The sequence below is a fragment of the Calonectris borealis genome, chromosome W (assembly GCF_964195595.1).
Source record: "Calonectris borealis chromosome W, bCalBor7.hap1.2, whole genome shotgun sequence".
NCBI classification, from domain to species: domain Eukaryota; kingdom Metazoa; phylum Chordata; class Aves; order Procellariiformes; family Procellariidae; genus Calonectris; species Calonectris borealis.
In genome coordinates, this window is record NC_134351.1 from 48,288,168 (window position 1) to 48,305,995 (window position 17,828).

At 41.2% G+C, this 17,828-nt stretch overlaps 1 protein-coding gene across 2 annotated transcripts in view; it reads left to right on the forward strand.

The window, feature by feature from the left end:
* The window catches only part of LOC142074827 (tyrosine-protein kinase Fer-like), a 285,525-nt gene that overhangs the window by 196,621 nt on the left and 71,076 nt on the right, over window positions 1-17,828 (forward strand). For both annotated transcript variants that reach the window (XM_075135710.1, XM_075135709.1), the window contains 3 exons: window positions 5,513-5,569; window positions 7,862-7,977; window positions 13,257-13,351. In XM_075135710.1, the coding sequence (XP_074991811.1) occupies window positions 5,513-5,569; window positions 7,862-7,977; window positions 13,257-13,351 (268 nt within the window). The remainder of the gene's footprint in view (window positions 1-5,512; window positions 5,570-7,861; window positions 7,978-13,256; window positions 13,352-17,828) is intronic.

Genomic DNA, 17,828 nt, shown 5'->3' on the forward strand with positions numbered 1-17,828 from the left:
GTTATCGGTCAGCGTGGGTGGTGAGCAATTGCATTGTGCATCACTCATTTTGTATATTTTATCATTATCATTATTATTCTCCCTTTTTCTGTTCTATTAAACTGTCTTTATCTCAACCCACGAGTTTTTCTCACTCTTACCCTTCCGATTCTCTCCCCGTCCCACTGGGGGGGTGGGGGGAGTGAGTGAGCGGCTGCGTGGTATTTGGCTGCCTGCCAGGTTAAACCATGACAGTCCTTTTTGGCGCCGAACGTGGGGCTCAAAGGGTTGAGATAATGACACATCTGACCCGAACGGGTTAAAACAAATTTGTTATAAGCATTCATTATATCAGTTTAGTACTCGCTGTTCACAATGTTGGTTTATCTGCTCTCAGAGTTGTTGGAACTGTTCTTGGAGTTTTACTATGTAGCACCTTACTGGCTGTATATACTGCTGTTTACCAGTTTTTATGTGGGGTTGGTCATCTCTGGGAAATGGATTAAGGTCATTGCTTTGCTATACTGTGTGACCTGGCTTTATGTTATGATAAAATTATTGGTCACGAGCCTGTACTCAGCACTGCCATCATTCCTGTTCTTCGGGAGCTATCTTTTGGAAACTATTAATAATTACACTTCTTACGTCTTCACCTCAGAGGATGAATTTAGGGGGGAGACAGGATGGGACACTTTCTCCCACTTGTTCACCTTCCCTTCCATATCTTCAGAAACTCCTTTTTCTTCTATCCTCTTCATGAAGACGTCCACAATATTCCCTGAGAATTTTGAATATCCTTGGGATGTTCAAACAAGCATGTTCATATTGCTATGTCTTCTGAATGTGGTTCAGGCCTTGTTTAGAGTTAAACAACTATTCAGGAATACTGTCCAGAGATCAACCCCGGCAACAGACACAGTGACTACTCAAACCCCCACGACAGGCACTGTAGCTACTTCAACCCGCACGACAACCACTATGGCTACTCAGACCCCAGCAACAGTCACTACAGTTACTTCAACCCCCGCAACAGGCACTGCAGCTACTCAAACTCCGCCAGCAGTCACTGCAGTTACTCCAACCAGTGCGACAAGCACTGCAGCCACTCAAACCCCAGCAACAGTCACTACAAGTACTCCAACCCCCGCGACAGGCACTGCAGCTACCCAAACCCTCGCGACGGGGACTACGGCTGAACCAGAGGACCAACCATCGCTGGTATCCATCGCCCCTGTACAGAAGAAGAAATCTTTGAAGCGGAAGTCAGGTCATTTAGAAAAGGATGATGGAAAAGCAGGGCCGTCACGAGGAGGGGAGGAGGAAGAGGAAGAACTCATAAACGAGACGGAAACCACCCGATCCCTATCCCTGAATGAGTTGCGATATATGCGGAAATATTTCAGCTGTCGTCCAGGCGAGCATATTGTTACCTGGCTGCTCCGATGCTGGGATAATGGGGCCAGTAGCCTGGAATTAGAGGGGAAGGAAGCCAAACAGCTGGGATCCCTTGCTAGGGAAGGGGGTATTGACAAAGCAATTGGAAAAGGGACACAGGTCCTCAGCCTCTGGAGGCGACTCCTGTCAGGCGTGAAGGAAAGGTATCCCTTCAAGGAAGATGTTATATATGGCCCAGGCAAATGGACCACTATGGAGAGAGGTATCCAGTACCTGAGAGAACTAGGCGTGCTGGAGGTGGTTTATAGTGACCTGGACGACGTCCGAACACCCAAAGATCCAGATGACGTCCAGTGCACCCGACCCATGTGGCGGAAGTTGGTACAGAGCGCACCAGCGGCGTATGCCAATTCATTGGCAGTACTGTCCTGGAAAGAGGAAGAAGCACCAACGGTGGTTGTCTTAGTTAGCAGACTTCGGGATTTCGAAGAAACTATCTCCTCCTCCCTTGTCTCGGCTGTGGAGAAGCTGTCCCGGAAGGTCCAGCAACTCGAAGAGGGTATGTCCTATTCTCCACCTGTACGGACCAGTATCTCAGCCATTAGGAGTCAGCATTTTTCTCCTCAAGAGAGAGGATATAGAAAGTACACACCCCGGGGCACCCTGTGGTTTTACCTGCGTGACCACGGAGAGGACATGAGGCAGTGGGATGGAAAACCTACCTTGACCCTAGAGGCACGGGTACGTGAGTTGCAAGGAAAAACAATCACACAAGGGGGTTCTCTCAGGAAAAATGCTGCTCCAGTTTTCAGGAAAACCCTGTCTCACGACGGTCCAGTTTCCAGTGAACAGTTCCCCAGAGAGAGTAGAAGGGCTGATCTTACTTTGGATTATAATTGCACTGGGGGGGCGGGGAGAGTGAGTGAGCGGCTGCATGGTATTTGGCTGCCTGACAGGTTAAACCACGACACAAGCTATTATAAATTACTATTAGCAATCAATAATATAGTAGCAATCAATAATATAGTAGCAATCAATAGTATGGCAGCAATCAATAATAGAAACAATCAATAGTATAGCAACAATCACCATTATAGCAACAACCAATAACAGCAACAACCAAGTAGGTATATGCTATTACAGGTTACTACAAACTTATCATTAGTGAAGCAAACTTATCAACAATATAACAGCAGATATACTTATGATAGATTACTTACATGGCTATATACTACCGATATCAAGCGAATTAGACACATTTTAGAAGGGGTCAAACCATTCCAGAGGGGAGGACAAACCAATCCTTGAGGGGGACCCAACCATCCCAGAGGACAAACCAAACTGATCCCAAAAGTGGGCCCAGAGGGGGACCAGTAAGATAAAAGACAGAGTCTCACTTCAAAGATGATCTGTGTCACGGAGTTTGGAATCAGCCAGGCATCCTTGGCAAAGATCCAAGATCTCATAGAAAGTTTGTGCAAAATTCAACCTGTTTAGGAAAAGGAAAAGTATGTGCAGCATGGGAAGTTCTCAGAGAGAGAGGCTCTGTTTTGGATAAAAATTAAGTCCTTTTTATAAGAGGGCGTAGGATACCACCACTTTGAGCAGCCAATAGATGCTGTTAATTTCTATTTTTCACCTGGAACAGCAAATAGATTATGATGTTTTCTGCTCTTTCAGACCACTTTTATTTTTCCAGGCTCATTTCCTGTTCTTGCAGTTAGAACAGCCTATGGCAGTTACTGATTCTTACTTTCTCAGGATGTTTTCCCCTTTTCCCAGACTATTTTTCACCTTTTCAGATGATAAGTTGCTGTTACAGTTCCTTGGTTTTGTACTTATCGATGGTATCTCAGGATGTCTCCAGTTTCTAGGTACCCAGCCATACTTCAAAGATGCCAGCTGCACTTTTCAAGGATGCTTCTGGTTCACAGGCCTAGTTCCCAGGCTAGCAGTTCCCAGGCTGGCAGGCATTTTCTCTGTCAGCATTTTTCAGCAGACATTTTCTTCTGTTCAGTAATTTTCCCCTTCTAACCAGGCCATCTTTATGGCTGCTCACATCAGGGTGTCAGGCAGGGAAACCAGAGCAGAATAGGAGACCAGGGACCAGAACCAGAAATCAAGAGTCTGAAGCGTGCTTGCACCCAACAGGTCCAGTGGACAGCAATGCACAGCTGGTAGGCTTTATACGCAATGTAAATGGGACAGCCTACTAAAAACAGCTCCTAAGACTGCTGAAGCAACTCAGTCTTTGTGTGTTTTAGTTGTCAGGGAGAAAGATTGCAGGTCAGCCAGATTCAAGTCAGGACATGCTCCTTACAAAAACAATCTGAAAAAATCACTGAGTTCTAGTTTTTCCCCACAAGTACAGTTTAAATGTTCTAGTAGCCCACAGTAAGTTACTTTAAATGTTATTTTTCTCTAGCACTTTTTAAGATGATAGATATTCTGTCTGCATTCTTCTTCTAGTGTAATCTCTACTGAGTCTCTTATTTCAACAAAAGAATTCATACATTACACTTACTCGGAAATATTGTAAGTATATAGAATAGTATATTTCCTACCTGTTGTATCTGAAAATATATTTGCATGCTGTATTTGTTACAGGTACTTTTATTCATCCACAATGATTTTTTCAGTTTCATTCAACCTGGTAAATTATGCTTGAGGAAGAGTGTAATGGGGCAGCACATGCTTTTTGTTTTGTTTTTGAGATCATTTCACACTGTAAAGTTATTAACAATAGTGAGTGAAATTTTGACCTATGATAAAAAACATATATGTTTTGTTGTCTAATGTAATGATTATCACATACCATGGTTCACTTGGAAAGCAAGCACCAATTACAGGATTCCAAAGGCAGTGACCTTAGCAATACCGCAAATAGCTGTTAGCTTTAATATCTAAGTGGAAAAGTTTGATAATTATATTAGTAGAAATGAAAATATCTAAATCAAAATGAAACAGATTTTGTTCAGGATAAACTTAAATGTATTTAATATTGTAAGGCAAAAAAAAACACTTGAAAAATATTGTATCTTATGCTAAAAACTTTTACCAATATAATGCAGATTCTCCTATTTCAGTCTTTCAGTTGCAAAATTTGTTTTAATATATTTATATCTTTGCATCTGGTAAGTAAAATGATGGCAATAATTCGCTCACTACTGTTTTTCACCCTGAAAGCAAATGGGAAAATAAAGTCCAAAAAGCTATGAACACTTTGGAAAATGGTTATTCCTTGAATTAAAATGTTTCCATCTCCTCTTATCATTTGCTAAAAGGCTCTCATACTTTTCATTCATGCTGGTACAAGACTGTTTAATAGCACCACAATTAGTAATAGAGATTGCTTGAAATACAATTAGGACCTTACCAATAACGTGACAGGTGGTAATCATGCTTGCGAGGTGGTTAGTAGATGAGGTGCTAACAGACTATTAAAAATGAACAATATTAAACAGTTGTTTCATTATATGGGTTAGACTTCAAATATCCTACTCTAACTTTTTCATTAAATATTTATTAAATAGGTCTGTGTAGCAAGAAGCTTATAATTGTTTTTGATGTGTCTGTGGGTTGTTGCAGAATATTTGTGGTATTGGTCATCAGCACTGAAAAGATACTGTAATCAGCACTTGTTATGTTATCTTTTTCAAGTAGTTTCCTGTAATATATCAAACTACCACAGAAGGTTTGAGAGATGCAAATATGTGTCTTATTCATAATAGGAAAATTGGTTCTTTTTTTCAGTACAGTGAGGACAAAAATTTTTTTTTTATCTAGCAATATGTTATTTTGTATTCTAAAATGAAGTTGTCCTTGCTGATTTTTACTTAAGTCTTTTTTTTTAAACAGAGTGCTAGATACCCTTTCCAGAGCTTGTGTGTAAAAAGTGTATATTGTTGTTGTAGGCATAATCTTCTGAGAGAAATTTGCTGTATAGTATATTTCAATATCTTATTATATAGAAAAGATTTCTAAAACATGTTGCAAACTCTTGAATTTATAACTTCCTAGCATGCTATTGATTGAGTGGTCCGAATAAAATCCTTCTTTAGGTACGTTTCTACCGGCTGAAATTTATTTTAAAGAAAGTACACAGACTGAAAATTCTTCTTTCCTTTCCTTTCCAAAGGACAAGAAATGGGCTCTCAATCATGAAGATGTCACACTGGGAGAATTACTGGGCAAAGTAAGTTATCAAGTGAGCTAAATAACATTTAAATAGGTATATATCAATCATGAAGTCTGTACATTTCCTATTTGCCTTATCTTTTAAATTACTGCGGTATGCAATTTTATACCAATTCTTTTACTTTAATACAAAACACAACATTGTGCTTTAAATAAATGTAAATCACATTTACTGGGAAACAGTGTAATGTGTCCGAGTGCTGAAAATGTTTAACTCTAGCATACATATTATTCTTTTTTAGAAGGCTTTTAAGATAAGTGGATTTCTATAAAGTGTTATGTGGCTGTTTTACTTTGTGCAATCTTACAAAATAATAATATTGTTGCAAAATAGGAAAGTTTTATATAAATAAAAAATCTGATATAATAAGATGATTTAATCAACACTTGTTAAAACAAATGCTCATTGTTTTTGTATGACTTAATGAATGTTAGGTAACCTCACAATGGTATATGTATTAAATAATTAATTCTTATATGTTATAGTTTCTATCACAAATTGTGCTTAGTAGCTGTAAGTTTTTAAAACGCTCCTGCTCAGGTAATGCCCTGTACCTCACTTACATTTTCAGCAGCTTTGCAACTACCAACAAATTTAGTGCAAGTGCCACTTTGGACACAATGTTCCAAAAGATTTCCCAAAACCTGAAAAAGATACTTAAATGAGAAGTAAAATGAAAGCAACAGTTGCCTTAGTATTAAGAGACACACTATAAGAAATGGGGAATTAAATACTGTCAGAAAATTCTGTTTCCCAGGATAAAATCTCTTTAACAGCTTAAGATGACAAAAAGTATTACTTACCTTTAGACAGAGCTATATCCACATAAAATGCTATACAGGTACTATGCCAGTTTCACATTCTTAAATAGAAAAGTATCAAGAAAAGTATCAAAAATAAAGATGATTCAGGCATAAAAAAGTTTGTCTTCCTAAAAACAACTTTGAATGTCTTGATTAATAAAGACAGTTAAAGTAATCTATCTGAAAATTGATTACTTTAGTAAAATGAATTTATGTATGTATTGCATGTTTTTGGCACAAAGCATTTTTAACAATAAAGACAACTCAGTGCTTACAAGTAATTATAAAAGAAAATCTGGTTAAGAAGTATTTAAAAAATAATAAACAGAATAAAAAGCTTTGTTGGGCCACTATATAAACTTGTTATGCATCTATCTCAAAAACAAAATAGTCAAACCAAAGGATGACAGGATGATCAGCTTCTATATGAGAAAACGTTAAATAAACTGTCATAATTTACCCTGGAAATGAGAAATCTGAAGGATTATAAAATCTTGAGTGGCCTGGAAAAGATTAATATAAAAATCATGGAAGTTTGATGTAGAAGATGATGCAAACTTTAGTAAAGAGGAAGATTTTGCTTCACCTCAGGTGTGAATGGTCCATTTATTTACTCTGTATTAATTCTATAATACCCTGCAAAATGAAAGTTATATAAAAGGAACAGATATAAAATGATAATTAAATATTTTAAATTAAGGGGAAAAAAACAATTTTTAATACTTAAGTAGTCTTTAAAGTAGTTTCAATTTTCACTAAACTTCTAAACAGAAGGCTAGAGGAAAAGCATGTTGGGAGTGATTCAGCTACTTACCTTTGGGCATCTAGTGCCATTTTAGATATCAGAGGTAGTGTCCTGGCCTCTAGAAGTGCTATTCTAGAATGATAGATGGCTGTTAAAGATCCTCTGCCATGCTTGCCAGCTATGTTGGTTTCTCAAATACTACTAGAGGCTTGTGTTTAGGCACCTGAATGTCTTTTCTTGTAACTAAATAGCATTACTATTTTCCATCTATGATTTTTTTTTCTCCTTTTCTCTATCTTCTTCCTTTGGCACTACATTATTCAAATGCATGGTATAAAGAAATTTCCATCACTGAGGAAAGAAAGGAAAACATTTCCAGCAGATTCTTGCTGTTTATTAAACTCACGTGCAGCTCCAGATACTAGCAAACAGGAGAGGGATTCATCTGAAAATTTACCCAACAAATTTAAAATGGAGTTGATTTGTTCTTTGGGAAATACAAAGCTTATCTAAAAGAATGAGATCTTAAGGTTTTGTTTTTGTTTTTGGGGAGGGGAGGGCTTGGCTAACACCTTCTTCCTTCAATTTCTGTCCTAAATAATTTTCATTTTGTTTTTATTTAAGAAATTTAAGTAAGTAATGCATCTGATGGAGATTATTCTATTCTCCTTACTTTCGTTTTCTTTTATGAAAAGGCAAAGAATTCGTTTACTTAGAATGATTTTTTTTTCCTGATTTCAGGGTAATTTTGGTGAGGTATATAAAGGAACATTAAAGGATAAGACTCCTGTTGCTGTAAAAACTTGTAAAGAAGACCTTCCTCAGGAACTGAAAATAAAATTTCTGTCAGAAGCCAGGTAGGTTTTCTAAATTTAATTAAAACATATATTTACATTGTAGTGTTTTTTAAAGTTTTATTACTAGATGAATTTATAAAATCTGACCTTCACAAAAATTTGAAGAAGCCATTCTCAAACTTTTTTTACTTTTTTTCTCTCCCTCAATATGTTCCACAACTGTTGTCCCAGTAACTAAAAATAGGCATTTTTTTTAATGTGTGAATGCAGCAGCATCTGCACTTGGCAAAACCACCTCTTCAGCAAAGCAAGCTATGCCTATAAAACACATTTTTCTTATTTTAAGTGCCTCAATTTAAAACTTTTTCTGTGTTTTGCCATAAGGATTCAGATAAAAAGACTGAAAGACACTGTTACTTTAAATGTGATTATATCGCAGAATAACAGAATGGTTGCAGTTGGAAGGGTCCTCTGGAGTTCGTCTTGTCCAACCCCCCTGCTCAAGCAGGGCCACCTAGAGCTGGTTGCCCAGGACCGTGTCCAGATGGCTTTTGAATATCTCCAAGGAGGGAGACTCCACAACATCCCTGGACAACCCTTTCCAGTGCTCAGTCACCCTCACAGTAAAAAAAGTGTTTCCTGATGTTCAGATGGAACCTCCTGTGTTTCCGTTTGTGCCCATTGCCTCTTGTCCTGTCACTGGGCACCACTGAAAAGAGCCTAGCTCCCTCTTCTTTGCATCCTCCCTTCAGGTACTTATATAGATTGATGAGATCCCCCCTGAGCCTTCTCTTCTCCAGGCTAAACAGTCCCACCTCTCTCAGCCTTTCCTCATAGGAGAGATGCTCCAGTCCCTTAATCATCTTTGTGGCCCTTCGTTGGACTCTCTCCAGTATGTCCATGTCTCTCTTGTACTGGGGAGCCCAGAACTGGACACAGGACTCCAGGTGGGGCCTCACCAGTGCTGAGTAGAGGGGTAGGATCACCTCCCTTGACCTGCTGGCAATACTTTGCCTAATTCAGCCCAGGATACCATTAGTCTTCATTGCTGCAAGGGCACATTGCTGGCTCATGTTCAACTTGGTGTCCACCAGGACCCCCAGGTGCTTTTCTGCCAAGCTGCTTTCCAGCTGGGCAGCCCCCAGCATGTACTGGTGCCTGGGGTTGTTCCTCCCCAGGTGCAGGGCTTTGCCCTTCCCCTTGTTGAACTTCATGAGGTTCCTGTCAGCCCATTTCTCCAGCCTGTCCAGGTCCCTCTGGATGGCAGCCCAACCCTCTGGTGTATCAGCCACTCCTCCTAGTTTTGTGTCATCAGCAAACTTGCTGAGGGTACACTCTGCCCCATCATCCAGATCATTAATGAAGATGTTGAACAGGACTGGACCCAGGATTGACCCCTGGGGTACACCGCTAGTTACTGGCCTCCAACTAGACTTTGTGCTACTGATCACCACCCTCTGGACACGGCCGTTCAGCCTGTTTTCAATCCACCTCACTTTCTGCTTATCCAGCCCATACTTCATCAGCTTCTCTATGAGGATCTGTGGTGGGTTGACCTTGGCTGGATGCCAGGTGCCCACCAAGCCGCTCTATCACTCCCCCTCCTCAACTGGACAGGGGAGAGAAAATATAACAAAAGGCTCGTGGATCGAGATAAGGACAGGGACATCACTCACCAATTACTGTCACGGGCAAAACAGACTCGACTCGGGGAAATTAATTTCATTTATTGCCTTCCCCCCACTCCTCCCTTCTTCCCAGGCTCAACTTCACTCCCGAATTCTCTACCTCCTCCCACTGAGTGACATAGGGGGAACAGGGAATGGGGGTTGCGGTCAGTTCATCACACGTTGTCTCTGCCGCTCCTTCCTCCTCACACTCTTCCCCTGCTCCAGCGTGGGGTCCCACCCACGGGAGACAGTCCTCCACGAACTTCTCCAATGTGGGTCCTTCCCATGGGCTGCAGTCCTCCACAAACTGCTCCAGCGTGGGTCCTTTCCACGGAGTACAGTCCTTCAGGAACAGACTGCTCCAGCATGGGTCCCCCATGGGGTCATAAGTCCTGCCAGAAAACCTGCTCCAGCGTGGGCTCCTCTCCACAGGGTCACAGGTCCTGCCAGGAGCCTGCTCCAGCGTGGGCTGTCCACAGGGTCACAGCTTCCTTCAGGGCACATCCACCTGCTCCCGCGTGGGGTCCTCCACGGGCTGCAGGTGGATATCTGCTCCACTGTGGACCTCCATGGGCTGCAGGGGGACAGCCTGCTTCACCATGGTCTTTACCATGGGCTTCAGGGGAATCTCTGCTCTGGCGCCTGGAGCACCTCCTCCCCCTCCTTCTTCACTGACCTTGGTGCCTGCGTAGTTGTTTCTCTCACATGTTCTCACTCCTCTCTTTTGACTGCTGTGTCGCAGCAGTGTTTCCCCCTTCTTAAATATGTTATCACAGAGGCGCTACCACTGTTGCTGCTTGGCTCAGCTTTGGCCAGCAGCAGGTCCATTTTGGAGCCAGCTGGCACTGGCTCTATCGGACATGGGGGAAGTTTCTGGCATTTTCTCACAGGAGCCACCCCTGCAGCCCCCCCCCCCCACTACCAAAACCTTGCCATGCAAACCCAATACAAGATCTTATGAGAGACAGTGTCAAAAGCCTTCCTGAAGTCCAGGTAGTTAATATCCACTGCTCTCCCCTCATCCACCAGGCCAGTCATTTCATCACAGAAGTTTATCAAGTTGGTCAAGCATGACTTCCCCTTGGTGAATCCATGCTGGCTACTCCTGATGATTTCCTTGTCCTCCACGTGCCTGGAAATGATTCCCAGAATTAGCTGTTCTATCACCTTCCCAGGGATCAAGGTGAGGCTGACTGGCCTGTAGTTCCCTGGGTCCCCCTTCCTGCCCTTCGTGAAGATAGGATGGACATTTGCTTTCCTCCAGTCCTCGGGCACTTCTCCCAATTGCCATGATCGTTCAAAGATTATCGAGAGTGGCCTTGCAATGACATCTGCCAGCTCCCTCAGCAGTCGTGGGTGCATCCCATCAGGGCCCATGGACTTATGCATGTCCAGGTTGCTTAAGTATTCCCTGACCTGATCCTCTTCCACCAAGGGTACATCTTCCTTGCTCCAGATTTTTCCTCTTGTCTCTGGGACCTGGGATTCCTGAAGGCTGGTCTTGCTAGTAAAGACTGAGGTGAAGAAGGCATTCAGTACCTCAGCCTTTTCCATTTTCTATGTAACCAGGTCCTCCGTCTCGTTCACCAATGATCTGGCCTATAGCAGACACTCACTACAATGTCACCTTTACCTGTCCTCTCTTTAATCCTAACCCATAAGCTCTCCGTCAGCTCCTCATCCATCCCCAGGCAGAGCTCCATGCATTCCAGCTGTTCTCTCACATAAAGGGCAACTCCCCCTCCTCATCTTCCCAGCCTGTTCTTCCTGAAGAGCCTGTACACACCCATTGCAACACTCCAGGCATGGAAGCCATCCCATCACATCTCCGTGATGCCAACAAGATCGTAGCCCTGCAACTGCACATAGACTTCTAACTCCTCATGTTTATTCCCCATGCTGCATGCATTAGTGTACAGGCACCCTCTTCTTTGCATCCTCCCTTCAGGTACTTATATAGATTGATGAGATCCCCCCTGAGCCTTCTCTTCTCCAGGCTAAACAGTCCCACCTCTCTCAGCCTTTCCTCATAGGAGAGATGCTCCAGTCCCTTAATCATCTTTGTGGCCCTTCGTTGGACTCTCTCCAGTATGTCCATGTCTCTCTTGTACTGGGGAGCCCAGAACTGGACACAGGACTCCAGGTGGGGCCTCACCAGTGCTGAGTAGAGGGGTAGGATCACCTCCCTTGACCTGCTGGCAGTACTTTGCCTAATTCAGCCCAGGATACCATTAGTCTTCATTGCTGCAAGGGCACATTGCTGGCTCATGTTCAACTTGGTGTCCGCCAACTGGCACCTCCTTTTCTGCAGAGCTGCTTTCCAGCTGGGCGGCCCCCAGCATGTACTAGTGCATGGGTTTTTTCCTCCCCAGGTGCAGGACTTTGCCCTTCCCCTTGTTGCCCTACATTGTTGCACTGTAACTGTTGAATTATACCACTCATAAATCCTGCCTTCTTACCTGCTTGATTAATAGAGCTGATCAAATTTGGCCAGGTTATAGTATAGACCTCCATTTACTAATTTTTTCTTGGGAATAAGAATTCAGAAGAAAGATTCTGTACTGTGTCAGGCACCATGTGATTGCATACCTATTTTTCAGATTACAATCATACCACAATATGCTAATTATTCTGAATATAGGCTGATTATATGGGTATATAAATATCTTCAGGGTATATAAATTTCATCAGGGTAGAGAGGTATATCAAGATAATTTTTAAATTGTTTAAATTATCTTTCTCTCTTCTTGCTATGGTACTTGATATATTTTCATTTTTACTCAAAAACTAGTATGATCAATATGGAAAACTATAAGACATTATATAAATCACTAATGTCAACCATTATAGCTATTGGATATCTTTAAATGGCTCATAACTCAGCTACTGCAGAGATGCTTCATTTGCTAAGCAGCCTGCCACTGGAAGAACAGTCTTATAATGAAAGAAAAATAGATGTGCTGTGTCTAAGTATGTATGTACCAAGTAGGTTAATATTTTACTCTTTTTCTTATGAAAAAGAGAAAAACTAGACGTGGTTTAAGTTAGCAAATAGTAGGAGAAACATTTAAAAGTTGTAATGTCTCTCCAGAATTCTTCCTAGCTCTTCATTATACTTGTAAATTATAGCATGCTGTTTTAGATTGCAAATGTTCTTATTGAAGCATTGTGTAAGAAGACATAAATGTTTTTGTTTAATTCCCAACGTTGAAATTGCTGTCTTTATATTCTTTTAAAACTTATTGTACAAATTAATCTCTTAAAGTAAAATTGGAATGAGTGTGCATTTGAACAGTGCAGAAGGAAAGTATAGGGAAGTGCTGTGCAGGCTTTTTTGACCTAACTGCTATTGGTCCACCACTGAAATGTTATTTAATTACAAGGGTTCTTGAGGAACTTCAGATCTGTCAGGCCATTTTTCAGTTCTTTTGTCATGTAGACAAATAGTAGAAAAATAATATAGCATTCAGTCTTGATTTATAAGTGAGTTGATGTGCCCTCATTCAAACACAATGATGATTGATCTGTAATATTGATTTTTTTTAATGATAACAGTAATGACATGTTCCATTAAAATAATATTAAGGGTTTAAGATATTTTCCTATGATACTTAATCACTTTATACAATAAAGTTTATTAATATAATAAATTTACTGTATGTTTTGCAGAATACTCAAACAGTATGATCATCCTAATATTGTAAAACTCATAGGAGTTTGCACACAACGACAACCTATTTATATTGTTATGGAACTTGTTTCAGGTATTTTTTTTTCTTTTATCACAGCATATGTGCATATGTATTGTTTCCATAGTGTAAAATATATTTTTTTTCTCTTTGTCTTTATTTGCATTCTTATGACTGATCTCAAAAGTCACCCGTGTTGCAAATCTTTGGAGATCTTAGCTTCTACCAACTTAGGAGTGGAGTGAGCTATTCAAATCTGTTGTGAGTTTTTCTGTAACCATTCAAGAGCAGAATTTGCTACAATGTATCTCTGCCATATCTTCATTTTTCTCCTGAAAAGATATTAAATAATACTTCCTTTAACAATAGGGTTATATTGTTAATGCTCTACTTGTATTTAAAGAAACTTAATGACTGGGTAGTGTTTCAATTTTAGTAACTCAAATTTGGATTATCTTTCATAGGGGTTTTCTCTTTATGAAAATACATTGTTCAGCAAAATTATTCAGTTTATCAGATGCTCTTGATTTATTTTTTAATCTTCAGTTCATATTATTCATCAACAATTGGAGAGAGTTTTAAATTGATGGGATGATACCAGATTCAGGCAACTGTATTGCTCTGATTCTCTCAGAAGCTGGAAAATGTGTGGGTTTGGTAGCCTCTGGTATTGGTTAATATGCAACACTTTGTTTTATATATTGCCAGATTTGTCTTGAAAATTATAATGCAAGCTGTTTTAAGAAGCATTTAATTCATGAAGACTTAGTAAATATTTAGACTGTTTATAATTCCTGAGTACTAACTAGCTTTAGTAGAAGTGCATTGATGAAATCTTTGACTTATTGGAATTTTCTGCCTTTATTCCATTATATTATATTATATTATTATATTAGTACATGTGATTGACTTTATTAAAATGGAAACTAGCAGCATTGTCCTGAGACAGGTTTTAAGACATACACTGGTAATCAACTTCTCTAGACATCTCTGCTAATAAATTTAAAACCTCATCTTTTAACACCTTTATCGTTCTGGTTCAGGGTTTTCAGAGTCTAGGGCAACTTGTTGAAACATACTAATACAATTAGAGAAGGAATTAGTGGAAGTCTTTCACTGATTCTCATGCCCAGTTTGCAGTCCAAATCCATCAAAAAAATTTTCTGTCTCCTGACTTTGGGTTTGCAAGAAACTTCTTAATTCTATCGTGTTTTTCTGGGCTATAAGTCCTCTGGATAACTTCCATGCTTGCCTGCCCTCTGTAACGTTATGCTGTGCTCGAACCATCACACTTTTCTGTGTTCTTTGGACAGTTAAAACTTGGCTAGCACACCATGAGACTGGCCAAATCAGCTAGAAAAGATAAGGATGTTAACTCTGAAGAAGTTGGCAGAGGAAAGAAAGACAAAACACTTAGTTCAGAAAAGCAGTGACTGATATTACTAGTTTTCTGTTTTCTAATGACAAGTTTGGATGAGATTATCTAAAATTATTATTATTAGTGCTTTGACTTGATATTTAATGCTACCCTTTGAAGAATAAAATGTTGGTGGCCTTTTTGACTTTCACTCACCACTCAGCTTTCTCAGTATCTTCTTTATCTGTGCTTTGTCTTATATGTCTTTACAGTTGAAGGTGTTTAAGCAGATTAACTCTGACATTCTTTTTAAAGACAAAAAATGGCATGGTTTAAGTTAGAATTGTATTTTGTAAGTCTACAGCAGTGAAAGTTAGTGATTAATAAATGACAGTTTCTTCTCTGAGAAAACATTAGAAATGGCTCCATAAAGTGTGGAATTCCCTGTGTTAAGTTTTTTAATGTTCTGTTTAATTGCACTTTTTCTACAGTTCTTATTTCCCAAATACATGTATACTGTGTGCTTACTGTGTCTTTTTGAGACTGCTTTGATGTGGGTTTCAGTGTTTCAGTAGTGGATTATTCTGCTTTTCATTTCAGATTCAGATTTCAATTCAGATTCTTACTTTGTTCAGGTGTTAAAAAATTTTCTGGAAACTTAGCACTTTATGTAGAGAAGTGCTACTCTATTAGTGATTCTGTCATTAACTCTCTCTGCAGAGGAAATCTTTTTTTGTTGTTTTTTTCCATTGTCCCAAATGTAAATGGAATTAAAGAATATGCAGCTGGATAAAGTAATCAGTGAAAACAATAGAGACAGTGGCAAATGCATACTTAAGCATCTGTGCATCCATTGTTTTATACAAAAATGTATTGGGTTTATGTGGCAAGGTTTTGGTAGCGGGAGGATGCAGGGGTGGCTTCCCATCAGGAGCTGCCCCCAAGATGGACAGAGCCAGTTTCAACTGGCTCCAAAATGGACCTGCCGCTGCCCAAAGCTGAGACAATCAGCGATGCTGGTGGCACTTCTGTGACAACATATTTCAGAAAGGGTAAAAATGCTGTGCAGACACCAAGGTCAGTGAAGAAAGAGGGAGAGGAGATGCTCCAGGTGCTGGAGCTTGGATTTCCCCTGCAGCCCATGGAGAAAACCATGGTGAAGCAGGTTGTCCCCCTGCAGCCCATGGAGAAAACCATGGTGAAGCAGGTTGTCCCCCTGCAGCCCATGGAGTACCACATCGGTGCAGATATCCACCCTGCAGCCCATGGAGGACCCCATGCCAGACCAGGTGGATATGTCCTGAAGGAAGCTGCATCCTGTGGAGAGCCCACACTGGAGCAGGCTCCTGACAGGAGCTGCGGCCTGTGGGGGACCCATGCTGGATCAGTCTGTTCCTGAAGGACTGTACCTCATGGAAAGGACCCATGCTGGAGCAGTTCGTGAAGGACTGTAGCCCATGGGAGGGAGCCTACGCTGGAGCGGGGAAAAACTGTGAGGGGGAAGGAGCATCAGAGACAAAGTGATATGAACTGACCAGAACCCCCATTCCCCATCCCCCCTCAGTCGCTCAGTGGGGGAGGAGGTAGAAGAGTCAGGAGTGAAGTTGAGCCTGGGAAGAAGGGGGGGTGGGGAAGTAAAGCAAAAACAAAGGAGATTTATTCTCTATTTCCCATCAGCAGGCTATGTCCAGCCACTTCCTGGGAATCAGAGCCTCAGTACATGTAGCAGTTGCTTCGGAATACAAACGCCTTAATAACAAATTCTGCCCCTCCTCCTCCTTTCTCTTAGCTTTTATTGCTGAGCATGATGTCATATAGTATGGAATATCCCTTTGGTCAGTTCGCGTCAGCTGTTCCAGCTATGTCCCCTCCTAAGCTCTTGTCCACCCCCAGCCTATCAGCCTTTGGAGGAGGGGGATGGAGAGACAACCTTGATGCTGTTTAAGCACTGCTCAGCAACAGCCAAAACATTGGTGCATTATCAACACTGCAGTATATGGGCTGCTATGAGGAAAGTTAACTCCATCCCAGCCAGTCCCATTACAAAAAACAGCCCAGATGTTGCTAGTAGATAGCAGAGAAATAAAACAAGTTGTCAATCATCCTTTATAGCTAGATCCCTTATTTTTTGTGTGTTAACAGAACATAATAAATTACATGCTTCCTAAAGAAAGGATCGCACTGATGAAGACAATTCAAGAAAGTTGACATAGCAATGAGTAACTGACAATAATAAATAAGGTAGCAGAGCATGTTGCAGATATATAACCAAAATGAAAAGGTCGATCAGAAATTATATATGTTAATGAAAAAGAACCATCATTTACTGACATTTCAGTTTCTTCTAAATTTGCTGTTGGCCATGTTGAACTAACTTCATACATCCACTCAGTGTCAATCCATCATAGAATACTCCAACAGAGAAAGACTTTGTTATATTTTTCCCTGTCCATCACCTATCAAAAAATGAAGGACGTATCTTAATCTAATTTGTGCATGTGTGTTATAATTTCTCTTTGCTTTAAGGACATGCATGTGTGGAAAAATACATCCTATCTCACTTCCCTTGGCTGGGTTGTTAGGGGCTAGGTCACTTCTCAGTAATATCCTGCGGGCCTTGCAGAAATCTCTACAAGGGGAAAGGGAAGGAACATTCTTTAACCAGACTGTGGCATCTTTTTCTAGAGTTGGTTGATATGAGGTCACTTCAGGTCTTCAACAAGGCCAAGTGCCGGGTCCTGCACTTTGGCCGCAACAACCCCAGGCAACGCTACAGGCTTGGGGAAGAGTGGCTGGAAAGCTGCCCAGAGGAAAAGGACCTGGGGGTGCTGGTTGACAGCCGGCTGAACATGAGCCGGCAGTGTGCCCAGGTGGCCAAGAAGGCCAATGGCATCCTGGCCTGTATCAGAAATAGTGTGGCCAGCAGGAGCAGGGAGGTGATCGTGCCCCTGTACTCGGCACTGGTGAGGCCGCACCTCGAATACTGTGTTCCGTTTTGGGCCCCTCACTACAAGAAGGACATGGAGGTGCTGGAGCGTGTCCAGAGGAGGGCAACGAAGCTGGTGAAGGGCCTGGAGCACAAGCCTTATGAGGAGCGGCTGAGGGAACTGGGGTTGTTTAGTCTGGAGAAGAGGAGGCTGAGGGGAGACCTCATCGCGCTCTACAACTACCTGAAAGGAGGTTGTAGCGAGGTGG